This window comes from Phocoena sinus, chromosome 8 (assembly GCF_008692025.1).
Source record: "Phocoena sinus isolate mPhoSin1 chromosome 8, mPhoSin1.pri, whole genome shotgun sequence".
NCBI classification, from domain to species: Eukaryota; Metazoa; Chordata; class Mammalia; order Artiodactyla; family Phocoenidae; genus Phocoena; species Phocoena sinus.
Genome location: NC_045770.1, coordinates 23,810,250 through 23,837,610, shown reverse-complemented (window position 1 = coordinate 23,837,610; position 27,361 = coordinate 23,810,250). Strand labels below are relative to the sequence as shown.

Genomic DNA, 27,361 nt, shown 5'->3' with positions numbered 1-27,361 from the left:
CCACTACCCCCTACCTCTGAAGCCATTTTATGAACTGTCATGTGCCACCTGAGCCTCCAGTAAAAACAAAAACAGGCTTTCCTGTTGAAAAAAAAAAAAAAAAAAAAGAAAAGAAAACCGAGACTCCTGCTTTAAGATTAATTCTGGCTACGGGCTGGGAAAACATTCCTGAAGATGGGTCTTAAAGACAGGGAGATAAGCCTTGTTAGCTCAGAGTCTGAATCCACCATTGTTCCTCACTAGTGATGCTTATCCCCAGTGAATGGTGGAATGGTTTGGAAAGTAGGTACAGGGTGTGTGTGTGTGTGTGTGTACATGTGTGCACAGAGCGGGGATGCATGCAGGCCATCATTGGCAGAGAGTAATCTGAGCAAAGGAAGTGAAGTAGGAGAGTGAAGAACTTCATTTTGTTCTTGTTTTATTTTAAATGGTCATAGGAAATTTATATTTGCTGGCCTTGCATCAAGGGAAATCGTCCAAATTTACTCATGGAGGTCAACCATTATCCATTAATATTTTCAATACTGTCCTGGTCATTGGGTTATAAATAAGAATCCCAGAAACTCTGAAATTCTCTCAATTCTTTGGTACACAGAAATTTCAACACTAAGATCATGCAAGTCTTCTGGAGGCTCCTATGCTCTTATGTAAAGAACAGGGCTTGGAGGGGAAGCCAAAGATTTCTTTTTGTGGCCTCATGCCTATCACTCACACAGCTGGTGACTGCTCCCTGACTCAGCAGATTCAACTGAAAGCCTGAGATATGGAGAAAAGTGCCACATAACACTTTAAGACACAGTGAATTTCTATTTTATCAAAATGATTTTGTGCTGCTCTGCTATTTATCATTTGCAGAAAAATATATAAACAGCTAGCCTAAATCTCATTCTCTATGTGAAAGATTGCTAAAAATTAGTGAACAATTTAGCAGAAGTTACCGAGGGTGAATAGATCTCTGGGGAGGATGAGGGAAACAATTCAGTTGATGGAATGCTCCAGCAAGCCAGCAGTTTTCCCACAATAAATAAACACTAGCTCTTTTACTTAGGACTTTAGTTCCCAGTATTGACATGAATAGCCTTCCTGAATTGAAGATTTACATATTCTAACTAGAAATTAAAATTCAATAAGTGTGTTATATAGACTTGATTCAATGGAAGTGTTAACAAGGCATACTTGGAAGTCATTCTCCCCTTATCCACCTTCCACTTATCCACATCCAACCACCCTTCAAGGCCAGTTTCTTTATGAAGTCTTTCCTAATAATTTCAGCTACCATCCATCTTACTCTCATTCCAAAATCCTACTGTCTGTACTACCCATTAGGTACTTAGTCATGTGTAACCTTATAATATTATTTAAATTTTCAATTGTCCACCCAAATAGATCATAAATTTCTTGGGTTCTGCACTTTGCATTTACCATAGAAGTTTGCATAGCCCATAAAAAAATAGTAGGTCCTCAAAATATTTGTCAATGATTTCTTATTCTAATAAAGATGAAAATATCACTAATCTTGATCCCCAAACATGTTGGGATTTAAGTACTCTACCATCATGTTAAACTTGGAAAGGTGTACCTTTCTCCTTTATCATCGTTCCTACTGAAGATACCATTCTCAGCCTTGCTGCTTTGAACCTAGAGGTATGCGTTCAACATATTCAGGCAAATTCTGAAATACCAGGGCCAGTGGTTTGCTGGGGGCTTCATCCTGGTGCACAGCATCTTACCTGATGGGTGCTGAGTAGCACAAGGTAGAATGATGGCTTTGCCTCTCTCTTCAGTGACTCTGGACAAGCTTCTGGACAAGATCCTCAATGCCCTAGGCTGGTGGGCAGGGCGCACAGAAGAGGGGATTCCCCCACTTGCTGAAGGTGAAATACACTTCTGCTGAGCCCGGAATGAAGAAAAGGGTGCTGCTGCACTGCCACTTCAGAGGGAAACAGCCACTTGAAATGAAATGTCTTGCTTTTTCTTTGGAAGGGGGGAAAAGGTGTTTTAATGATTAGTTGGTCTTAATTATTTTTGCTTATAATAGGAGAGAGATAAAGCTCCTGATAGAAGTCCAGAGCTGAAAGGGAGGAAATGAAACCCGCTGCAGTTTCCTCTGGCAGGCGGTTCTTGTGGGCCAATCTGTCCCCTCCTCTCCTGTCAGGTGGCTGCTTTCCGCTTCTCCCCAGATGTCCTTTACCAGGCCGCCTGGAGCTGGGGAACAAGCTTCAATCTCCCTAGTCAGAATTCTGCTTTGAAATCTGCTTACTCCTCCCTTCACCCCCAATCCCAGTGTCAGGCCTAAAATGAACTTAACTGCTAAGAGATAACATTCATCAAGAGATAATGTAATTTTTAAATGTTTAGAAGTTGATGGATGGAGGAATTGATGTCCTTTAATATTCATATATATTACCTCACCCGGGACTCACAAAGTGTAGAGTCCACTTGAATCTACCAGTTTCAGTGTAAACAGTAGGTCAAATACCAAAAACTCATCAAAGCCAGAAATCTAAGTTCATATGAACACTCCTTCCCCCTCCTCCTCCAGCCAATCAGCCACTAAGTCCTGCTAATTTAACTGTGCAAATATTTCTTGAATCTTTCCCTTTCTCTTCACCCCTAGTCAAGGCCCCTAAACATATCTGTCTTCTAATCTGGGCTTCACCCTTCATACAGAGCCATCTACCTAAGAGGCACATGTGACACTGTCACTCTGTTGCTAAGCATTTCAATGGCACCTCCTCACCCCCAGTTTGTACCAAGCCGTCTCTTGCAGGTCATTGGCTCTCACTCTGTATTCCAGTGCTAGCCACTGCTAATGGTGCTGCAACTCCATCAGGGTCTTTCACATCTTTGTGACTTATCTCCTCCTGCAAGTCTTCCCTGGGGTTAACCCCATTTAACCACACATGGGGTTAAATGATCTCTGTGTCCCTGTGTGCAACTACCTTATCACCTGCCACATTATAGTGAATATACTGTTTTCAAATCCATCTCCTTCACTACACTGAGAGATTGTGGAGAGCATTTTAGTATCTCTGGTACTAAGATCATGGTAGGATCTCATCTGTGAATAAATGAGTGTTTGATACCTAACAGAAGTGTTGTTGAGTCAATATACTGGGAAAAAAATCTACCCTATGGGGCTTTCACCCTCAACAGGAACACAGAGGTACCCGACTCTGACCCCTGATGCTGTGAGGTGATGTGAGGAGGGTCCTGAGGCAGTGACAGGTTCCCAAGACAGTTGCCTTAATGCTGCAAATGGAGAAGCTTGTCATATCTGGCAGGTCCAAGAGAAAGAGGTGAAATTGCAATGCTACCCCCAACACGTAACTTTGACGGTTGATTGACCTACAATAAAAAAAACTCCTGGTGATGACCTACCTCCCAGGAAGGAAGCCAAAGGAGTAGTGAGGACCTGGCTTACCTCCCCAAGAGACCCAGGCCCCTGGAGGTGTAGAATCTTCCATCTTTAGGAGTTGCCACCTAGGTGTGCCTATAGTACCTCAGAGATGAAGCTCAGATGAGCTAAGAAGAGAAAAACATTTTAATCACTTTGATGATAAAACTGTAATTGTTTTGCAGCACTGTTTGGAAACTGTGACACTTACAACACTTAGTTGGCTTTTAGACACACGAAGATTGTTTATAATAAAAAAATTCACATTTACATATCATTTTGTTCCCCTTGAACTCTGCTTAAGGATCTGGGAGGCCCGGAACAAGTGGTTACATGCTGACACATGGAGGAAGTGAAAAAAGCTGGGGAAGCAGCTGGAGCCAGAGCTCAGGGGAACTGGGCGTACGAGGTGTGAGGCAAAGGTAGGTGAGGGGTGGTGCATGTGACTTTGAAGGTGGAGACAACTACCCTGGAGGGAATATGTTACTCATAAACCTTTTAAAGTTTTGCCTGGATGACAGCGACAAAGCAATTAAACAGCTATCGACAGACATGACCTATTTTACTGGCCTTTCCTGTTGTCTTTGGTGGAGGCAGTGCTATAGCCTAACCTACAACTAAGAATGTTTGGTGGGGTGTGAGGTTGAGGGTTGCTGAGAATAGGGAAGAAACTGATGTCCTTGAGGAAGAAGAGGCACTAGCAAGCAGGCCAAGTGGAGGGATGGCCAGACCCTCCTGACATACTCCCCCAGAGGGAAGGCCATTGTTAGCAGTCCCCTCAGCAAGCCCCAGTGATTTTTCTACTCTGAGGAGTGAAGTACCCAACACCAGCTACTTTGGGGACAACTTTCAGCAGACAGAGTTCTCCTTTGGCCTTCAGTGATCCTGAAGGGGACTGCAAAGTGTAGGCTCGAGTGCAAACACAGAGATTCAGCAACTCAGACCTGCCCTCAAGTGTGCATGATCCAAAAGTCATGCTTATCTACTTTATGGCATCTGGAAGAAAGGAAGACGACCACACATAAAATACACGACAGATATTTTAAAAATAGGCCACAAAAAGGTTCTGCAGTTTAAACACTTAAAAATGAAAAGAGGGGGACGAGAGGAAGATGGCGGAAGAGTAAGATGTGGAGATCACCTTCCTGCCCACAGATACACCAGAAATACTTCTACACGTGGAACAGCTCCTACAGAACACCTACTGAAAGCTGGCAGAAGACCTCAGACCTCCCAAAAGGCAAGAAAGTGCCCATGTACCTCGGTAGGGCTAAAGAAAAATGAATAAACAGAGACAAAAGAATAGGGACGGGACCTGCACCAGCGGGAGGGAGCTGTGAAGGAGGAAAGGTTTCCACACACTAGGAAGCCCCTTCGCGGGCGGAGACTGTGGGTGGCGGAGGGGGAAAGCTTCGAAGCCGTGGAGGAGAGCACAGCAACAGGGGTGCGGAGGGCAAAGCGGAGAGGTTCCCGCACAGAGGATCGCTGCCGACCGGCACTCACCAGCCCGAGAGGCTTGACTGCTCACCCGCCGGGGCGGGCGGGGCTGGGAGGTGAGGCTTGTGCTTCGGTCGGAGCGCAGGGAGAGGACTGGGGTTGGCGGTGTGAACACAGCCTGCAGGGAGTTAGTGAAGCCCGGCTAGCCGGGAGGGAGTCCGGGGAAAAGTCTGGACCTGCCGAAGAGGCAAGAGACTTTTTCTTCCTTCTTTGTTTCCTGGTGCGCGAGGAGAGCAGATTAAGAGCGCTGCTTAAAGGAGCTCCAGAGACGGGCGCGAGCCACGGTTAAAAGCGCGGACCCCAGAGACGGGCGCGAGCCACGGCTAAAAGCGCGGACCCCAGAGACGGGCATGAGATGCTAAGGCTGCTGCTGCCGCCACCAAGAAGCCTGTGTGCGAGCACAGGTCACTATCCACACCTCCCTTCCGGAGAGCCTGTGCAGCCCGCCACTGCCAGGGTCCCGGGATCCAAGGACAGCTTCCCCGGGAGAACGCACGGCATGCCTCAGGCTGGTGCAATGTCACGCCGGCCTCTGCTGCACCCCTCCCTACCCCCGGCCTGAGTGAGCCAGAGTTCCTGAAGCAGCTGCTCCTTTAACCCTGTCCTGTCTGAGCAAAGAACAGACCCCCTCCAGCGACCTACACGCAGAGGCGGGGCCAAATCCAAAGCTGAGCCCCTGGGAGCTGTGAGAACAAAGAAGAGAAAGGGAAATCTCTCCCAGCAGCCTCAGAAGCAGCGGATTAAAGCTCCACAATCAACTTGATGTACCCTGCATCTGTGGAATACCTGAATAGACAACGAATCATCCCAAATTGAGGAGGTGGACTTTGGGAGTAAGATGGATTATTTTTTTCCCTTTTCCTCTTTTTGTGAGTATGTATGTGTATACTTCTGTGTGAGATTTTGTCTGTATAGCTTTGCTTCCACCATTTGTCCTAGGGTTCTATCTGTCCAGTTTTTAAAAAAATTTTTTTCTTAATAATTATTTATTTTAATAACTTTATTTTATTTTACCCTTCCTTCCTTCCTTCCTTCCTTCCTTCCTTCCTTCCTTCCTTCCCTCCCTCCCTCCCTCTCTCCCTCCCTCCCTCCCTCCTTTAGACAACGAATCATCCCAAATTGAGGAGGTGGACTTTGGGAGTAAGATGGATTATTTTTTTCCCTTGTCCTCTTTTTGTGAGTATGTATGTGTATGCTTCTGTGTGAGATTTTGTCTGTATAGCTTCGCTTCAACCATTTGTCCTAGGGTTCCAGCTGTCCGTTTTTTTTTGTTGTTGTTGTTGTTTTTAATTTTTTTCTTAATTACTATTTTTTATTTTAATAACGTTATTATATTTTATCTTACTTTATTTTATTTTACTTTATCTTCTTTCTCTTTTTCCTTCCTTCCCTCCTTCCTTCCTCCCTCCCTCCCTCCTTTCTTTCTTTCTTTCTTTCTACTTCTACTAATTCTTTCTTTCTACTTTTTCTTCCTTATATTCTGAGCCATGTGGATGAAAGGCTATTGGTGCTGCAGCCAGGAGTCAGTGCTGTGCCTCTGAGGTGGGAGAGCCAACTTCAGGACACTGGTCCACAAGAGACCTCCCAGCTCCACATAATATCAAATGGTGAAAATCTCCCAGAGATCTCCATCTCAGCACCAGCACCCAGCTTCACTCAACGACCAGCAAGCTACAGTGCTGGACAACCTATGCAAAACAACTAGCAAGACAGGAACACAACCCCACCCATTAGCAGAGAGGCTGCCTAAAATCATAATAAGGCCACAGACACCCCAAAACAAACCACCAGACGTGGACCTGCCCACCAGAGAGACAAGATCCAGCATCATCCACCACAACACAGGCACTAGTCCCCTCCACCAGGAAGCCTACACAACCCACTGAACCAAACTTAGCCACTGGGGACAGACACCAAAAACAACGGGAACTACAAACCTGCAGCCTGCAAAAAGGAGACCCCAAACACAGTAAGATAAGCAAAATGAGAAGACAGAAAAACACACAGCAGATGAAGGAGCAAGATAAAAACCCACCAGACCTAACAAATGAAGAGGAAATAGGTAGTCTACCTGAAAAAGAATTCAGAATAATGATAGTAAAGATGATCCAAAATCTTGGAAATAGAATGGACAAAATGCAAGAAATATTTAACAAGGACCTAGAAGAACTAAAGATGAAACAAACAATTATGAACAACACAATAAATGAAATTAAAAATACTCTAGATGGGAACAATAGCAGAATAACTGAGGCAGAAGAACGGATAAGTGACCTGGAAGATAAAATAGTGGAAATAACTACTGCAGAGCAGAATAAAGAAAAAAGAATGAAAAGAACTGAGGACAGTCTCAGAGACCTGTGAGACAACATTAAATGCACCAACATTCGAATTATAGGGGTTCCAGAAGAAGAGAAAAAGAAAGGGACTGAGAAAATATTTGAAAAGATTATAGTTGAAAACTTCCCTAATATGGGAAAGGAAAAAGTTAATCAAGTCCAGGAAGCACAGAGAGTCCCATACAGGAAATACGCCAAGACACATATTAATCAAACTGTCAAAAATTAAATAAAAGAAAACATATTAAAAGCAGGAAGGGAAAAACAACAAATAACACACAAGGGAATCCCCATAAGGTTAACAGCTGATCTTTCAGCAGAAAATCTGCAAGCCAGAAGGAAATGGCAGGACATATTTAAAGTGATGAAGGAGAAAAACCTGCAACCAAGATTACTCTACCCAGCAAGGATCTCATTCAGATTTGATGAAGAAATTAAAAGCTTTACAGACAAGCAAAAGCTGAGAGACGTCAGCACCACCAAACCAGCTTTACAACAAATGCTAAAGGATCTTCTCTAGGCAAGAAACACAAGTGAAGGAAAAGACCTATAATAACAAACCCAAAACAATTAAGAAAATGGGAATACGAACATACATATCGATAACTACCTTAAATGTAAATGAATTAAATGCTCCCACCAAAAGACACAGACTGGCTGAATGGATACAAAAACAAGATCCATATATATGCTGTCTACAAGAGATGCACTTCAGACCTAGAGACACATACAGACCGAAAGTGAGGGGATGGAAAAAGATATTCCATGCAAATGGAAACCAAAAGAAAGCTGGAGTAGCAATTCTCATATCAGACAAAATAGACTTTAAAATAAAGACTATTAGAAGAGACAAAGAATACCACTACATAATGATCAAGGGATCGATCCAAGAAGAAGATATAACAATTGTAAATATTTATGCACCCAACATAGGAGCACCTCAATACATAAGGCAAATACTAACAGCCATAAAAGGGGAAATCGACAGTAACACATTCATAGTAGGGGACTTTAGCACCCCACTTTCAACAATGGACAGATCATCCAAAATGAAAATAAATAAGGAAACACAGCTTTAATTGATACATTAAACACGATGCACTTAATTAAAAATTTTAGGACATTCCATCCAATACAACAGAATACACATTTTTCTCAAGTGCTCATGGAACATTCCCCAGGATAGATCATAACTTGGATCACAAGTCAAGCCTTGGTAAATTTAAGAAACGAAATTGTATCAAGTATCTTTTCCGAACACAATGCTATGAGACTAGATATCAATTACAGGAAAAGATCTGTGAAAAGCACAAACACATGGATGCTAAACAAGATACTACTTAATAACGAAGTGATCACTAAAGAAATCAAAGAGGAAATTAAAAAATACCTAGAAACAAATGACAATGGAGACACGACTACCCAAAACCTATGGGATGCGGCAAAAACAGTTCTAAGCGGGAAGTTTATAGCAATACAATCCTACCTTAATAAACAGGAAACATCTCGAATAAAGAACCTAACCTTGCACCTAAACCAATTAGAGAAAGAAGAACAAAACCCCCCAAATTTAGCAGAAGGAAAGAAATCATAAAAATCAGATCAGAAATAAATGAAAAAGAAATGAAGGAAATGATAGCAAAGATCCATAAAACTAAAAGCTGGTTCTTTGAGAAGATAAACAAAATGGATAAACCATTAGCCAGACTCATCAAGAAAAAAAGGGAGGAGACGCAAATCAATAGAATTAGATATGAAAAAGGAGAAGTAACAACTGACCCTGCAGAAATACAAAAGATCATGAGAGATTACTACAGGCAACTCTATGCCAATAAAATGGACAACCTGGAAGAAATGGGAAAATTCTTAGAAATGCACAACTGCCAAGACTGAATCAGGAAGAAATAGAAAAAAATCAACATACCAATCACAAGCACTGAAATTGAAACTGTGATGAAGAATCTTCCAACATACAAAAGCCCAGGACCAGATAGTTTCACAGGCGAATTCTATCAAACGTTTAGAGAAGAGCTAACACCTATCCGTCTCAAACTTTTCCAAAATATAGCAGAGGGAGGAACACTCCCAAACTCATTCTACGAGGTCACCAATCACCTTGATAGCAAAACCAGACAAGGATGTCACAAAGAAATAAAACTACAGGCCAATATCACTGATGAACATAGATGCAAAAATCCTCAACAAAATACTAGCAAACAGAATCCAACAGCACATTAAAAGGATCATACACCATGATCAAGTGGGGTTTATTCCAGGAATGCAAAGATTCTTCAATATATGCAAATCAATCAAAGTGATAAACCATATCAACAAATTGAAGGAGAAAAACCATATGATCATCTCAATAGATGCAGAGAAAGCTTTCGACAAAATCCAACACCCATTTATGATAAAAACCCTGCAGAAAGTAGGCATAGAAGGAACTTTCCTCAACATAATAAAGGTCATATATGACAAACCCACAGCCAACATCGTCCTCAATGGTGAAAAACTGAAACCATTCCCACTAAGATCAGGAAGAAGACAAGGTTGCCCACTCTCACCACTCTTATTCAACATAGTTTTGGAAGTTTTAGCCACAGCAATCAGAGAAGAAAAGGAAATAAAAGGAATCCAAATCAGAAAAGAAGAAGTAAAGCTGTCACTGTTTGCAGATGACATGATACTATACATAGAGAATCCTAAAGATGCTACCAGAAAACTACTAGAGCTAATCAATGAATTTGGTAAAGTAGCAGGATATAAAATTCATGCATAGAAATCTCTGGCATTCCTATACACTGATGATGAAAAATATGAAAGTGAAATCAAGAAAACACTCCCATTTACCATTGCAACAAAAAGAATAAAATATCTAGGAATAAACCTACCTTAGCAGACAAAAGCCCTGTATGCCGAAAATTATAAGACACTGATGAAAGAAATTAAAAATGATACAAATAGATGGAGAGATATACGATGTTCTTGGATTGGAAGAATCAACATTGTGAAAAAGACTCTACTACCCAAAGCAACCTACAGATTCAATGCAATCCCTATCAAACTACCACTGGCATTTTTCACAGAACTAGAACAAAAAATTTCACAATTTGTATGGAAACACAAAAGACCCCGAATAGCCAAAGCAATCTTGAGAACGAAAAACGGAGCTGGAGAATCAGGCTCTCTGACTTCAGACTATACTACAAAGCTACAGTAATCAAGACAGTATAGTACTGGCACAATAACAGAAAGATAGATCAATGGAACAGGATAGAAAACCCAGAGATAAACCCACGCACATATGGTCACCTTATCTTTGATAAAGGAGGCAGGAATGTACAGCGGAGAAAGGACAGCCTCTTCAATAAATGGTGCTGGGGAAACTGGACAGGTACATGTAAAAGTATGAGATTAGATCACTCCCTAACGCCATACACAAAAATAAGCTCAAAATGGATTAAAAACCTAAATGTAATGCCAGAAACTATCAAACTCTTAGAGGAAAACATAGGCAGAACACTCTATGACATAAATCACAGCAAGATCCTTTTTGACCCACCTCCTAGAGTAATGGAAATAAAAACAAAAATAAACAAATGGGACCTAATGAAACTTCAAAGCTTTTGCACAGCAAAGGAAACCATAAACAAGACCAAAAGAGAACCTCGGAATGGGAGAAAATATTTGCAAATGAAGCAACTGACAAAGGATTAATCTCCAAAATTTACAAGCAGCTCATGCAGCTCAATAACAAAAAAACAAACAATGCAATCCAAAAATGGGCAGAAGACCTAAATAGACATTTCTCCAAAGAAGGTATACAGACTGCCAACAAACACATGAAAGAATGCTCAACATCATTAATCATTAGAGAAATGCAAATCAAAACTACAATGAGGTATCACTTCACACCAGTCAGAATGGCCATCATCAAAAAATCTAGAAACAATAAATGCTGGAGAGGGTGTGGAGAAAAGGGAACACTCTTGCACTGCTGGTGGGAATGTGAATTGGTACAGCCACCATGGAGAACAGTATGGAGGTTCCTTAAAAAACTACAAATAGAACTACCATATGACCCAGCAATCCCACTACTGGGCATATACCCTGAGAAAACCATAATTCAAAAAGAGTCATGTACCAAAATGTTCATTGCAGCTCTATTTACAATAGCCCAGAGATGGAAACAACCTAAGTGTCTGTCATCGGATGAATGGATAAAGAAGGTGTGGCACATATATATAATGGAATATTACTCAGCTATAAAAAGAAATGAAACTGAGCTATTTGTAGTGAGGTGGATAGACCTAGAGTCTGTCATACAGAGTGAAGTAAGTCAGAAAGAGAAAGATAAATACCATATGCTAGCACATATATATGGAAGTTAAGGAAAAAAAAATGTCATGAAGAACCTAGGGGTAAGACAGGAATAAGGACACAGACCTACTAGAGAATGGACTTGAGGACATGGGGAGGGGGAAGGTTAAGCTGTGACAAAGCGAGAGAGAGGCATGGACATATATACACTACCAAATGTAAGGTAGATAGCTAGTGGGAAGCAGCCGCATAGCACAGGGAGATCAGCTCGGTGCTTTGTGACCGCCTTGAGGGGTGGGATAGGGAGGGTGGGAGCGAGGGAGATGCAAGAGGGAAGAGATATAGGAACATATGTATATGTATCACTGATTCACTTTGTTATAAAGCAGAAACTAATACACCATTGTAAAGCAATTATACTCCAATAAAGATGTAAAAAAAAAAAAAGAAAAGAAAAACCTTTGTTGCCATCTGGGCTCTGATGCATTTTAAATCAGAATGCTGCCTTTTTAGGGGATTTATTTAAGACCCCTAGGACTTTCCTCAGGCTCCCCGGGAGCCTTTGAGGATTCTGTCTGCACCACTCCTTGGCCCCATGGTCACTCCTACCTGTATCACAGCAGCACCTCAGGGAAGCTCATTGAGGGGCTGCAGAACAGCAAGTGGTCGGCCTCAGAAAAAGGGGATCTTGTTGCGAAGCTGTGTCACATGGACAGCACTGAGTCTCACCTAGACTGTGAGTTTATCTGGTGTGGCTGTAGGGGTGAGGCTGACGGAGATCACAGGGGTCCCAAGCTGACCCACACACATTATAGCAATCTATGATCACAATTCACACATTCTCTCAACTGTTATTTAACTCCCTTAAAGCTCAGGTATTAACTTCCCTTTGAATCCACACATTTCCACACACCTCCATCACTTAGTGTCTGGATCAGTTCACCCGTACAGCAACAGGACATGCTGCACAAGTGCCACAGGGCCCAGAGTCCTGTGTTCTAGTCTCACATCCACCCTTGGGCGTTACTATGGTCTTGAGGCATTTTGAGAAAAGAGAAAAATAAGGATAATAATATCTCATCTGGGAAAATAAGAAAATAATATCTGCTGTTTCTACTTTAAAGGATATTTGAGAGGATCCAGTGAACATGGTAAGCTTTAAAGTACTGCATATATTTAAAAAGTCACCAATCACATATTCCTGAATAATCACAGAATCATCAAAGAAAGACATCTAATTCCTTTCTCTTTCTTTTGACCAACTTGTAGTGAAACCAGGCTGCTTTACCCTTTCAGAAACTCTTTGGGCTTCCATGTTGTCCTTCTTTAGCTATGTCCTGTTTCCTCATGTTGAACATAACCACTCAACAGCCAATGTGAAGAACCTATGACTAGAATTTGGTTCAAGGAAGCGAGTTCACAGCCAGGATGTAATAAGCTCCTGGATATTACAGCATTTGTGTTTATGTGTAACCACACTAAGTGGGCAGTAAAACAAAATAAAAGCAACAAAAAGTGAAAAGCAATTTTTACAGTTGTCAGACTACACAGCTCCAGGGGCAGAAGGTTCTTTTGATCCTGCCAAGAAATTCTGAAGTGGGAAAGTACTAGAAACAAGGCTTCCTACATTTGTGTCAGGCATACCCCTCTCGGACTGTCCTTCACTAGCACTCTAGGCTTTCCCTTCCCAAACTACAGGGTTTCCTGAGAAATCAACAGTCCCTCAACTCATGTAAAGGAGTGGCCTATAGGAAAGATGTGACAGGCGAAGTCACAACCCAATGTCCAGGCAACCAAGATGGGAGCCCTTACTGCATATTAGGTCATCTGGGAGCTTTAAAAAAACACCCATGCCCAACCTGATCACAGACCAATTTGGCTGGAATGTCAGGGTGGGGCATGGAATCGGGCATTTTGAGAGTTCCCCAGGTAGTTGTCATTTCAACCAGGGTTGAGAATCTCTGTCTTTGCAGAGCCTGCAGTCCAAGACTTGTCATCACAGAAGCCAAGCAGACACATCAAATGTATCTTAGTGCACAGGTAGGCATACAGAAAGGAGAGACAGTGTGAGTACAGAGAACCCAAGTGCAACCTCCTCCTGGACAGGTGAATCTCAGTGCCTGCCAAGTCAATATTATATCATCTTGAGCTGAACTGGATGGTCTATGGCCCCCGCTTAGAATATCCAGCAATAAGTTTTCCCTAGGAGGTGCTACAGATTGGATGCCTTATCCTAGGGCAGCCCATTCACAGGCTGGCTAGAGAGGCATCAGGTGACCTGGCATAATGGCCATGAGCACCAGAATCAGACCAGAGAATGTATAAAGAGTCAGCCAGTTGAAATATGCAGCAGCATGAAGTGAGGGAATCAAAGGCATCCTAGGAGAAGAACAGTGTGGGCTGTGACAGGCAAGCAGAGTAGCTGGTCCCTAGAGTTGTCTTGGTTTCCCAAGTCCTTCAAATTCCAGATTCAGTCCACAGGTAACCTTTCTGCAAAGCCCTCTCCATCTAAAGTGTCCTGAGTGACACTCTTCCTTTCCACCCAAAGACCCTGACTAACCTGAGCATGTTGGAGGCTGACCATGGCATAGGAAGAATATCCAGAAAGGTGGGGAGAAGCAGCAGCACAGAGAAGCAAGAGCAGAATAGGGCCACTCCCAAAAGGTGCTGAAGTAAGAGACAGAAACTGTAAAAGAGCAGAGTGAGCAAGAACAATAAGTACAGGATAACTGGAAAGAAAAGTCAAGAATATTTTCTGGCAGGGAAGCAAAGCCTTAGCAATGTAAGACTGGGCAGTGAGAAAAAGTAGAATCCAAAGGATGACAGAAGAAAACAGGGATGGAAGGGAAAAGAGGACAAGAAACTGTCCCTTCCCTGCTCTGCTCTGTGTTGCTGGGAGAGGACCCCTGTAAGCTGCATTTCCCAGGCTCTCACTACCAGTTAGATGCTTCCAGCTGGCTTCAGCCAGACACTGGCAGAAGACTGGAGGGCTGGAAGGGAAAAGTCAGGGTATTTCTCCTCTTCCCTCTCTCTGCCTCATGCAGAACTTCTGGCAGTGACTGTCTCTCCCACGTCTCCAAATCCCCAGACAGGCCTGCCATGGTCCCAGTTTCTCATGGGGGACCCTAGCCTGTAGGGCTTGGCTAACACCACCTGCTCCCTTTTCCTCTCTAACCAGTGGTGTGCTACAGCTGGCTTGTACTGGTTTACAAGAGCAGATTGTAAATATTCAGGAATTTTACAAGCTGTTTGTTAAACTGTTTCTAGCTTGAAATTAGCCAATGCTACAAATCAAGGCTTTTTCTCTAGGAGTACCAGTTTCAGTGCACCACTGCCTCCAGGCTCCCTGCAGCTGCCAATCTCTGATCAGCCTCACTGTCCCCTGATTGGTTTCTCTCCCTTTTTTTATCACCATGTAACTATCCAATTCACCGCAATATACTCTGTTTTAAATACCCAGTAGTTTCTGTTTTCCTGGTGTGACCCTGAGTGATAAGCAATGATCTCCTGAAGAGTTTTACCTGTTCCCCTGTGAATGGTAAACATTAAACTCACAACATATGTGATTTTAATTTTGTTTGCTTGTTTGTCTAGAAATCCTGTTAATCACTTATCCTTTTAAAGCAAATTAATTTTGTTATAAGTTAAAAACTTATATCCCCCTAATAAGGTATTTGTTTGACTAGGAAAAGAACCAGATCTAAATGACAACCAGGTCACTTGATGGATATCTCAGGATGAGATAATTGAGGTCTACTCTCAATTAGGTTTGCTACCTGTCATAGAAAATGGAAAGAGGAAGGAAACTGAAACACGATCCATTAACTTTGTGCACTGATAAACATATAACAATCACACTTCTCAGTACTAAAGCCTTTTCCCTGCAATTTCCTTCTTAGGTTTCATGAAAGCTGATGTTGCAGCATTTGCCTCATCAATTCTTTGCTGTTGTTGATATTGTTTTGTTGTCCCATAGTCCTTTCTCTAAAAGGAATAACCATGGGCCCTAGAAGTAGATGGAAATAAGTGGTACCAGGACAATTGGCTAGTTATTTGGGAAAAAAATCAATTTATATAATTAACCTACCTTATAGGTAAAATACATTTCTGATCAATTAAAAAGTTAAATTTTCAAAAAGACTTTAAAAACTAGAGGTAAATGTCGATCTAATTTCTAAATGGAAGAACTTTTTAATCTAAAAAACAAACAAAAAAATTTAAACTTAGTACATTATATAAATAGGAAAAAAAAAGCCTTTTCTCAGATAAATAGCAGTTAAGTGCAAACTGAAATCTGGGAAATATATTTGTAATAAGTAGGACAAAAGTCAATTTCCTTAATGTATAGAGAAATATATAAAGCAATAAAAAACCCAAAACACACTGAGACTCTGTGTCAGATAGTGCTCTTTGCCTTCTAGAATCTGTTCCCCCTAGTTCCCCTCCTTTTTGGTTTTGCTGTGGGCAGCAAAGTGTACAGCCCCAGGGGATGGATCACGAATGATTTAAGCCTAACATTTAAATCCTATTACTTGATTTCTCAATTCCCTTGCAGCAAAGGGTGGCTTTATGACCTGGTTCTGGTCAATGAGACATGAGGGGAAGTGTGCTGGGATAGCATTTGGCAAAGCTTTTACTTTCATAATAAAGGGGACAGATGCAGTTGGCTCCACCCTATCCCCTCTCTCCCTGCCTTGAACATGGATGTAATGTTTGGAGCAGTTGCAGCCATTTTTCATTGCAAAGACACCAACCTGACATCCTAAACCACTAAACCAGCTATCAGTCGCCTACTTCTAGATATCTTGTTTATGTCAGAAAACTTTATTCCCAAGTCATTAAAGCCATGATTAGATCTGTTATTTGTGACAACAAGCATTCTGAATATAAATTCTGAAATATAAATGGGCAAAGGTTTAAAGAGAGAATTCATAAATCATGAAATGTAAATAAATAGTAAACATATGAAAAAAGTTCAAATTTATTATAACCACAGTGTCAGAAATTATTGATAAATCTATTATAAGAATATTTTGGCCTACAAAATTAGCAAAGATTAAACATAATAATAATACGACCCAGGGTTGGGAAGGGTATGGTAAAATAGGAGGCTTTCCACTGCAAGTCAAGTCAGTGTTTGGTAGAACATTTTTGAAGAGCAAGTTGGTAACAGGTATCATGAATTTAGCAAGTATTTATATTATAAAATAATGATTCTACATTGTGGAATTTACCTTAGGGACACAGTTTAAATTGAATTAAGGATGTAAGCACAAATGTTTGTCCTGGTGTTATTTAACATAGTGTAACAGAGAAGAACAAACCTGACTCCATATTGAATCTATTCCTTTAGCTCTAACCTGTGTGCTCTGTTGCCTGTGCTTAGTCATGCTGGTTCTGAACCTTTTGTACAAGAATGTTTCCTAGAGCCTGAAATATACAGGATAGCCCATTCTCAAGAACATCGTGACCAGACCTAAATGGACCGTTGCAAGAACAAAGAATTCTGGCACCAAGAAGTTTGCAACAACCAGCCACATCCCCTCCCCTTTTAGTATAAAAGAAGGCTGAATTCTAACTTGGGTGAGATGGTTCTTTGGGACACTAGTCCACCTCTTCCTGGTCTGCTGGCTTTCCAAATAAAGTCGCTATTCCTTGCCCCAACAACTTGTCTCTCAATTTATTGGCCTGTAGTGCAGCAAGCAGTATGAGCTTGGACTCGTTAACAATAGCAATGAGAAACAAAAAGAATAAGAGAAAACTGAAGAACCTAAAATATTGGAATGATTAATTAAATTATAAAATGCATATAGCAGAATAGTATGCAGCCACAAAAAATAATGTTGACTAAGAGTCTTTAATTTGAAGGGGTTATTTTTATGTCAGATATTACACAAACAAACAAAAATATACACAGTACAGTCACAATTATATGAAAGTGAGTGTGGATGAAAACAGTTTTGATGATTCCTAGAAAGTTAAACCCAGAATTACCAAATGTCACAGTAATTCCACTCCTGGGTATATACCCCAAAGAACTGGGAACGGGTACTCAAAACCCTTGTAGATAAATATTCATAGCAACACTATTCACAATAGCCAAAAGGTGGAAACAACCCAAATGTTTATGAAGAATGGATAAACAAATTGTGGTATGTACATACAATGCAATATCATTCAGTCATAAAAAAGAATGAAGTACAGACACATGCTACAAAGTAGATAAACCTCAAAACATTATGCTAAGTAAAGCAGACACAAAAGGTTATGTATTATATGAAAGGTTCCATTTATATGAAATATTCAGAATAGGTAGATACATATAGACAGAAAGCTGATTGGTGGTTGCCAGCATTGGAGGGAGGCAGGAATGAAGAGTAACTTTTTGAAAAATTTATTTTATTTAAGTACAGTAGATTTACAGTGTTGTGTTAATTTCTGCTGTACAGCAAAGTGATTCAGTTATATATATATATACATACACACACATATATATTCTTTTTCATATTTTTTCATTATGGTTTATCACAGGATATTGAATATAGTTGCCTGTGCTATACAGTAGGACCTTGTTTATCCATTCTATATATAATAGTTTGCATCTGCTAATATCAAACTCCCAATCCATCCCTCCCCCACCCCTCTCCCTCTTGGCAATCAACCACAAGTCTGTTCTCTATGTCTGTGAGTCTGTTTCTGTTTCGTAGATAAGTTCATTTGTGTCAAATTTTAGATTCCACATATAAGTGATATAATATGGTATCTGTCTTTCAAAGAGTAACTATTTAATGTTTAATTTTGGGGTGATGAAAATGTTTCTAGCCTTGTGCCCAAATATCCCAACACCTTTTTTGAAAAGACTATCCTTCATTGAACTGCTTTCATACCTTTGTAAAAAAATCAACTGGCTATATTTTGGGGGTCTATTTCTGGACTATATTCTGTTCCATCAAACTATATGTTTTTCCCTTCACAACTACTATGATAGCTTGATTACTGTGATGTTATAGTAAGTCTTAAAATCAAGTAGTGTGATTCTTTCAATTTTCTTCTTTTTTTCAAAATTGTTTTGTCTACTCAGTTCCTTTGTTTTTTCATAAAATTTTTTAAAAATTAGATTTCTAACTGTTCATTGCTATTATATGGAAACACAGTAGATTTTTGTGTATTAATCTTGTATTCTACCACCTTGCTAAATTCACTTATTAGTTCTAGGATTTTTTTGATAGTTTTTTGGGGAGATTTTCTTTGTAGACAGTCATGTCATCTGCAAATAGTGATAGTTTTATTTCTTCCTTTCTGATATGTATATCTTTCATTTCTTTGCCTTGCTAGGACCTCAAGTATGATGTTAAATAGGAACAGAAGGATTGATTGTACATCCTTGTCTTGTTCTCAATCTTAAGGGAAAAGCAGTCTTTCACCATTAGATATGATGTTAGCTGTAAGTTTTTTGTAGATACCTTTTATTAGGTTCTATTTCTTCCTTGCCAAGAGGTTTTATCTTGGCTTTTTCTGCATCAACTGATATGATCATGTGTTTTTCTTCTTTAGACTGTTGATATAGTGGTTTACAGTAATTTATTTAAAAACATTGAACCAGCCTTACTGTTATGTATTAAATTGTGTCCTCCAAAACAGATATGTTGGAGTCCTAACCCCTCGTACCTCAGAACATGACCTTTTTTGGGGATAGGGTCTTTACAAAGGTAATCAAGATAAAATGAGGTCATTAGGGTGGGCTCTAGTTCAGTATGATTGGTGTCCTTATGGAAAGGGCAAAATTTGGACAGCAGAGGCAGACATGCACACAGGGAGAATGCCATGTGAAGACTGGAGTTACACTGCCACCACCCCAGGAACTACCAGAAGTTAGGCGAGGCCTGGAACAGATTCTTCCCAAGTGCCTTCAGAGGGAGCATGGCCCTTCTTGATACCTGGAGGACAGATCTTTTCAACAGAACTGAAGAACAGAGCAGTGGTTGCCAGGTTACCCTCTCCCCACACCAGATCAGACCCTTCCCTCCTTCAACTACCATTAAATGCATTGTTTTAAAATTGAAACCAAGGCAAACTTGATATAAATATAAAACACCACAACTTTTCTTTGGGAAGTGGGGACTTTAGTGGTCACTGTAGCCCCTGATTTCCTCTTTCATCATTAGAAAGTCTAACACACAGAGGAATGAGGAAGCTGGCTCCTGTGGTATGCCAAGTTGATATTTTGAGTACAGCCTTTAATTAGGGCTATTGGCAATGCCAATAAGGAAATATTCCTGAGCAGGAGAGTGAAGTGAGCCTAGGCCCTCAATATTATGGCCTGTGCAGTAACTAACTGCAGAAAAATGGACCTGAATTGCTTTAGCAAGGCTCTTAGCCAACTCGTTCTCAGTTTTAAAACCCAAATGTGCTAACAGGAAGAAGAATATTTTCTGATTAACCTTAATCTGACCTTCTTTGTCCTTCATATGGTTTCCCCAGATCTATCCTTCCCTTACTTTGTACTCCCTCACAGAAGTAAGTTAAAGTCCACTTAATTAGGAACTGAGTACCTACTAGGTGTGTGAGGCTCTCCATCCCTAAGATAATCCTTGACCACAAAGAACTTGAGATTGATGCAGAGAAACCAACTTACCCATAAATACATTAACATTGCAAAATGTATAAAACATTATAAAGAAAAGGGCAGAAAAATATTCAGATATTTTTAAGACAAATATTTTAAAAGTTATATTTATGAAGGAAAAAGAGTTATTTTGCATTTCTTTATTATCAAAAGAAATAATCATTAAAAAATAATCCGTGATAATTTTAAGGAATAAAATAATAGTAAAATGGTTAGAGTTCCTTTAAATATCACATCCAAGAGATAACCATCTTAATAGTTTAGAGTATATCCTTACAAAATACATATATGCTTTTTTAAAAAAAAACAGCGGGGTTTCCCTGGTGGCGCAGTGGTTGAGAGTCCACCTGCCGATGCAGGGGACACGGGTTCGTGCCTTGGTCTGGGAAGATCCCACATGCCGTGGAGCGACTGGCCCCGTGAGCCATGGCCACTGGGCCTGCGCGTCCGGAGCCTGTGCTCCGCAACGGGAGAGGCCACAGCGGTGAGAGGCCCGCGTATCGCAAAAAAAAAAAAAAAAACAACAGCGATAAAAGAAAATTTCACATATTGAGGTACAGGGAAGTCATTCTGGCTTATACATGAGTAAACTTGAATTTTGTGCTAACTAAAACAGCCTGTGTGTACGTACATTGTACATCTGCTTTAATTATTAAATAAAAGGGCACAGGGACCAGAAGTAAAGAATGTCCATGTTAAAAGTAAAGATTAAATGCCTCCCTTCCTGGGACACCAATGCTGGTTCTCCTTTGATGATAAGACTCCCTTCCCAGGTGCCAAGGCTGTACTGACTCACTGTGTATGTGCTGATCTGTTTTTGGTCTCCTTGGAGACCAATCCAAGGAGTAACTAGCCAGGATAATTTGTCTGAGAGAAAGCTCTCCCCTCAGTTTAAAGGAATTAACTAAATTGGATGTTACTGAAAAGTGCAGATGCCTCAGAGATCCATGATATTGATCCCATTCCTTGTTATATTACCAGAACTCTCCAGCCTATAGGGCACTCTTGTGACCTCCAGGCAGTTCTCACAGTCCCTTCCCCAGCCACGCAGGGCTCCATGAGGGCAAGCTACATTTGTATGAAGTCTTCATCTTAGAGGACTTACCACCAACCAAAAACTTTCATAGACTAAAGCCATTTGGGGCAGAATTTCTTTGCTGTATCCTCAGGGCTAACACAGTGTCTGGCACAGAGTAGATGCCCAATAAATAAGCATCCAAAGTTTCTTGAAAGTCTATGCTAGCCAGAGGCAAATTTCACCAGCTGGAAGAGGAGAGGGCAGGCAGAAAGCCTATGAGAGACAGGAGACTTGTGTATCTGGTTTTTAATCTCTGCAGGATGTTGCAGTTTCCACCAGCTACTGATCACTTCACTACTTTGATATGCATAGTCCCCCTCAGGACTGAGCCACAGCTCAAGTACACTAGTGTAAATCAATCGAAACAGCTAAGCTCTAGAAAACTCTCCTGGGCTGCAATCTTGCCACTGAGCAAAGATAGTCTAAATCTAGACATGCCATTTTTCAACTTAATTACACCTGGTGCTGTAACATCTTATACTTTATAAGTTTTCTGCAATAGGAAAAATAAACATTTTTGATTTATTGATATCTCTTCTGTGAGCTTGACTAGTTGATATAATCTCTTGGTACTTTCTATTTCAGTCACACTTATGAGATGGGGGTGGTGGGGGTTATAGGTAGGTAGTTGTGTTTTTCAAAGACTTGTAAAAAGTAAGATGCTTTTCAGATTTTATTCCATCTATCTACCTATCTATCTATCTATCTATCTATCATCTATAGTATTTGTGTATATATATGTATACACACATACATATATATTTCCTCCAAGATGTGATAGAAGTAGTAAGGGGAAATTTTTCACCTGCCAATCGTGATTCAAACTCTCAGCCATTTTTCTTCACTGTAGCTAAAACCATAGACTGTACATGGCCTAAAAAGTCACGCCCAAGTGAATACTTCCAGGCAAAATCCTTTCCACAATCCAAAAAGAAGCGTAACTGACAGATTGTAATTTAAGTATTTCCATTTCTTTAACTGGCTCTCAGAGAATTTCTGTAGCTCAGATCCCAGACTGACAGAAGAGGATAAATGTAACAGAGTGGTTATAGTCCATTACAGGGTTCAAAGAAGGGAGAAATCCCATGTAACTGGGCAGAGGGTATTGAGGGATGAGAAGAAGGTGAAACAAACAGAGACTGAGAAATGGGAAGAGAAGTTGGGACAGCAGAAGCCTCTGACTCCAGCCAGTGCAGACCATTAATTCCTTCATCAAGTATTTATAGGGGGCCTATACAGACAGAAACCTTTGTGACCCAGGTCTTCCTCTCCTCTTAGCCATGAAATCCTACATCTTTCTCCTCATCTGACTTCCCAGAGCCTTAGGAGGAAGCATGTGTCCAGCGTTCCTGCCCAGACTACCAAGCATCCTTACCCCCAGGTCTGATTTCCCATCTTGGCAGTGTTGGGTTTGAGGGCAGGAGAGCCCAGCCCCCAGCTGTCAGGGCAAGCCCATACCTTTCAGCAAACATTTAATGACTGTTCACCATGGGCCAGGAGCTGCAGCAGGCCCTAGAGATTCACGGAAAGGAGCAGCACAGATTTTTGCTATTTTCTTCTAGTTGCTATGCACATGCCCAGATGTCCAGAAGAAACTGAAATAATAACATAAGCACTATTTTGTGTTCTGCTTTTTCACAAAACAGTGCCTCGTACACATTTTTCCACAGCTGCATCCATGACAAGCTTGAGGTGTCTACAAAACCAAGGTAGTCAGAAATATAGAACTAAAATATCATATTGGATGGGACATAATGATGTCTTCATAATTGTCCTTTGTAATGACTGGACTTTTACTTAGATTTGAAATTTTCCACTATTTTGCTATTATAGGTAACACTGCAATACCTGAGAGTATATGTCTTGTTTTTCCTCTACTAAATTGTTTCCTCAGGAAAAATATGGTATAGTGGAAAGAATACAGGTTTTTAGAGCCAGATAGATTTGGGTTCAAATTCTAGTTCTGCCACTTACGAGCTGTGTGACCTTGGGCAAGTTCCTTAACCTTGCTAAATTTCAGTTTCTCTTCTGTACAAAGTCATTAATAATAACTCACCCCAAGGGATGGTTGTGAGGATTAGTCAATGCTGATGGGTAAAATAATATTGAGATGGATCTGGATTTGAATTCTAGCTCTGCTGCTTAACTTGAACAAGATACTCAACATTTTTAAGCTGTTTCCTTCTCTGTGGAATGGAAATTAAAGTGTGTACCTAACGAGGTTATTGAGAGGATTAATTAAAAATATACAACATGTTTAATACAGTGCCTAGTATACAGTAAGGGACCAATAAATGTTAGCAATTATTATTATCACAGTAATTACTATTATTACTTAAAAAGGCAGCACTTAATAAATGTTGGTGTGGTCATTTTCTCCACCTCAATCTCCTACTAATGAGTAACATTCAAGAACTGGATAACTGGATCAAGGGCAAGTCATATCTTCACAGGTGTTGCAGTATTGTTCACCAAAAGGATGATATTCAACTTACAATGCCACTAACGATATACAGAATCTATCCATTTCATTTCAACCCTCACCAAGTCTTTTTAGTTATTTTTAAAGGTGCAGTATGATATCTTGAGGTTACTTTGATTTTCTTTCTTTTTTTTTTTTTTTAATTACTGTTAGGGTGAACATTTTCCCATATGTTTTGTTTACTGTTTGGATATCTTCTAGTGTGAATGATTTCTTTCTATCTTTGCTTATTCATCAGTTTGAATCTTGGTGTTTTTCTTAAAAATCTGAATAAACTCTTCATATATTGGAAACATTATAATATTTAATGTGAATACTTTCCCAGTAAGCTGGAGCCAGAGAGTTCAGGTACTGATGAAGGAAGATCGGGGGAAGCTCATTTCTACAGGTGGGGCTATGGTCTCCTGCATGGTGAACTCAACTAGTTCTATGCCATTAACATCCACCTCTGGACACTTCTGGCCTTGCATGATACCGTAGTTCTATATTTCTAACTGTAGGATACTTCTTCTTAGCTGTCTTGTAGACAGCTCAAGCCTATCACAGATAGGCCCTAACCAGCAAACCTTCCAAGCTTCTGCATTTAGTCCCTTCCCTTTTTTTTTTTTTTTTTTTTTTTTTGGTACACGGGCCTCTCACTGTCGTGGCCTCTCCCGCTGCGGAGCACAGGCTCCGGAGGCTCAGGCTCAGCGGCCATGGCTCATGGGCCTAGCCGCTCCGCGGCATGTGGGATCTTCCCGGACCAGGGCACGAACCTGTGTCCCCTGCATCGGCAGGTGGACTCTCAACCACTGCGCCACCAGGGAGGCCAGTGCCTTCCCTTTTTGTCCTAATTAAGAGATCTGAAGACTGTTTCTCAGTATAGTAAAAAGACCTCTGAGAGTCTCTTAGCATTGTTGTATTTTTTCTCAAATAATACTCTTGATTTATAAGTCACGCGTCTTGACTTGATTAGGAAAATACGATGATCAAAAATGAACAGAAGAGCTAAGTTGGCATGTCATCTCAGGCCTTTTCTGCATGCCAGTATCTGCTTCTAAAACCAATGCATGTGAGCTGGTGAGCAGAGCAATCCCATGGAGACTGCTATCCAGGGACAGGTGTTTGATAGTGAGACACAGGAATCAACCAGGGGAAAATAAAGTACTAGAAATAATTGCCTTGAGCATTTGGCTCAAGTGTCTGCTTTCCTTAAATTATTTGTATACTTTAGTGGTGACATTTAAAAAATTGCTGGGGTAATTATTTTTCAAAGTTTGTTTAATAGTTAACAGTATTGATTTTTTTTTCTGCTTCAGACCTTTATTAAACAGATTTTTTAAAAAACAAAGCAGAAAAAAATGCTGTGCATGAGTAAATAATCTTAATTATTTTAAATTTCCTCTCTGATAATGCCAATATTCCTATCATAACAGTATTGATTTTTGTTTTAGCATTATGGCTTTTTTTGCTGATGCTCCAGTTAGGATATGAGTGCCATGAAATCAGAAAATGTGTTTTAGTCTTCCTTCTAAGGCCTAGCCCAATGGCCTTTGCCATCTAAGTGTAGTTCCCCCTAAAGTCAGCTGCCACGGGCACCATGAGCTGCTATAGAGAAAACACAACAAGGCAAGCATGCAATTCTAAAGCTCTCCTTCCCAACATTGGGTGTGCCTGTGTACACTGCACGTGCATATGTGTGGGCACATGCTCCTGGGTGTATGTGGGTGTGGACATACTGTGCTCACGAGGGCACATTTCTGCATAGTTTGAAGAAATGATGGAGCCTATTTTTCTAAAGGCAGAGTATGATGGCGTGAAATACACATCCTCAAACTTCAAATATTCATTTCTCCCCACAAGAGTCATATCTGGGGGGTAGGGGGTGGGGAGAGAAGACAGGGTTTGGGGCCCAGTGTGTTTTAATCGCTTCTACAAAACCAGCTAGGGTTTCCCTATGTGAAGAGTATCTTTGGAGGTTTTTTCCCTGGGGGTTTGGGGGGTGGGGGGTAAGTGGGATGCCTGCAAGGAAGTGGAAACATAGAACTTTGATCACCAAGAAGTTGTTCACAAACAAAATGGCTTTCTAAATTCCATCAGTGCCACACTTTCTGGTCTGAGAGTGATGCCCTAAATTTTCTTCCACAGTCCACTGGAGAAGGCCTTGGGTGGGTTTATTCCAGGATTGGTGAGAAAGTCTTTAATTCATTCCAGGACTTATCCCACACTTCTCCATCAGAAAAACTGGTTACTTTACATCTCAGGCAATGATCTCTGGATTTCATTTCCTGGTAACTAATCCCTCACCTACAACACTGTACAGTAAGGTCAAGGGGGAAATTCCGCAGCAACTTCTTCCCCAAGCGCCACAGGCAAGGGGATCGAACCATTCTAGACACCCCACGCGGCCCAGTCCCAGCTGGGTTCACTCCACACAATTTGGCAAGTTCCTCGAACTCCAGCCCTTGGGGTGAGAAACACTTGGCCTCCAGTGAGGTGCCAGCTCTCCCGGGCCTCGCTGACTGCCCGCGTTGGGTGGAGAGGGAGGTTTCTCTGGGGCAGAGGAAGAGTGTGTTGGGCGAGAGTGGACGACCTGGAGGCCTCTGTAAGCACGTGGATGCGCGCGGGCAGGACTGCGCTCCCCACCCAGTTTCATGGGCCCACCTGTCCCGCGCCACGTAGCAGCCTAGGAGACACCTGAGAGACCCGCCACCCAGCCTGGACCCCCTGCGGCGATTGCCGCCCACGTGTCCTGGTCTGGGGCCAGAGCCGCCGCGCAGGATCCACTCTGAGAAGAAACTCGCCAAGGCACGCTCCCACGCGGCGAGGGCAGGGGCGCGCCCTACGCTGCGGGACCTGAGCTCGCAGACGAGCCTGCCCGGAAGGCCGTGTCTGCACCAGCAGCGCCTCCCAACGTTCTCAAGAGAGACTCACTGCAGATTTCCCCCTGCCGGGCTGCGCGCTCCGGACGGATGTTGAGCGTCCCCGAGCCTCGGACAGGTGCCCCACAAAAGCTCGGCCCCTTCCTCCACTCACGCCGGGTTCGGGGGACGCCGCGGACGCCCCCCACTGTGGCCCAGACCCAGAGGAAAAAGGAATTAGCTCTGTACCTGATCCTGTCCTTCTCTGCCCTCTGTAGCTCCTCATTTCTTTCCAACACCTGAAGGATCTTCCTGGCTTCTTCATTTAGGAAACTGAAATCAAACCCCTGAGGAACTTTCGTCATATCCTCTACTGTGTGTGAATTACACTTAAGCTCTTGGCGCTTCCTGTTACGACATTTTTCAAGCTATAGACCAGTTTCAGGAACTTGATCCTATAGCCAATGATAAGTCCTCCCGTTTGAAAATCTAAAACCACAAACCTAGGGAACAGCCCACACCTACAGGGCTCATTTTGAAAACACCTCAATGACATATTTCTCTCAGCCTATCCAACCGAGATGCAAAATGAACGGCTGAAGGGAGAAAGGGAACCAATCGCATTCCAAAGGGGCGGCCCCTTCCACGCTCCTCCCTTCCCTCCCCCACCCCCTATCAGACTTGTTGACGATCCTACGTAATTTTGCCCTTGGGGCAGAGGCTTCAGTACTGGCTGTAGCGTATTTATTTTGGTTGTTGTTTGCCCACAAAACTTGAACTTG

General features: G+C 41.6%; 1 protein-coding gene across 5 annotated transcripts in view; it reads right to left on the bottom strand.

Moving 5' to 3' along the window:
• Positions 1–26,998, bottom strand: part of EXPH5 (exophilin 5) — a 75,740-nt gene extending 48,742 nt beyond the window's left edge. For 2 of the 5 annotated variants that reach the window (XM_032639824.1, XM_032639826.1), the window contains exon 1: positions 26,829–26,998. In XM_032639824.1, coding sequence (XP_032495715.1) covers positions 26,829–26,944 — 116 coding nt within the window. In that variant the 5' untranslated portion in view covers positions 26,945–26,998. Of the gene's footprint in view, positions 1–1,730; positions 1,975–26,828 lie in introns of all 5 variants that reach the window. The other 3 variants (XM_032639828.1, XM_032639827.1, XM_032639829.1) reach the window with 3 other exon arrangements.
• Positions 26,999–27,361: the final 363 nt, after the last annotated feature.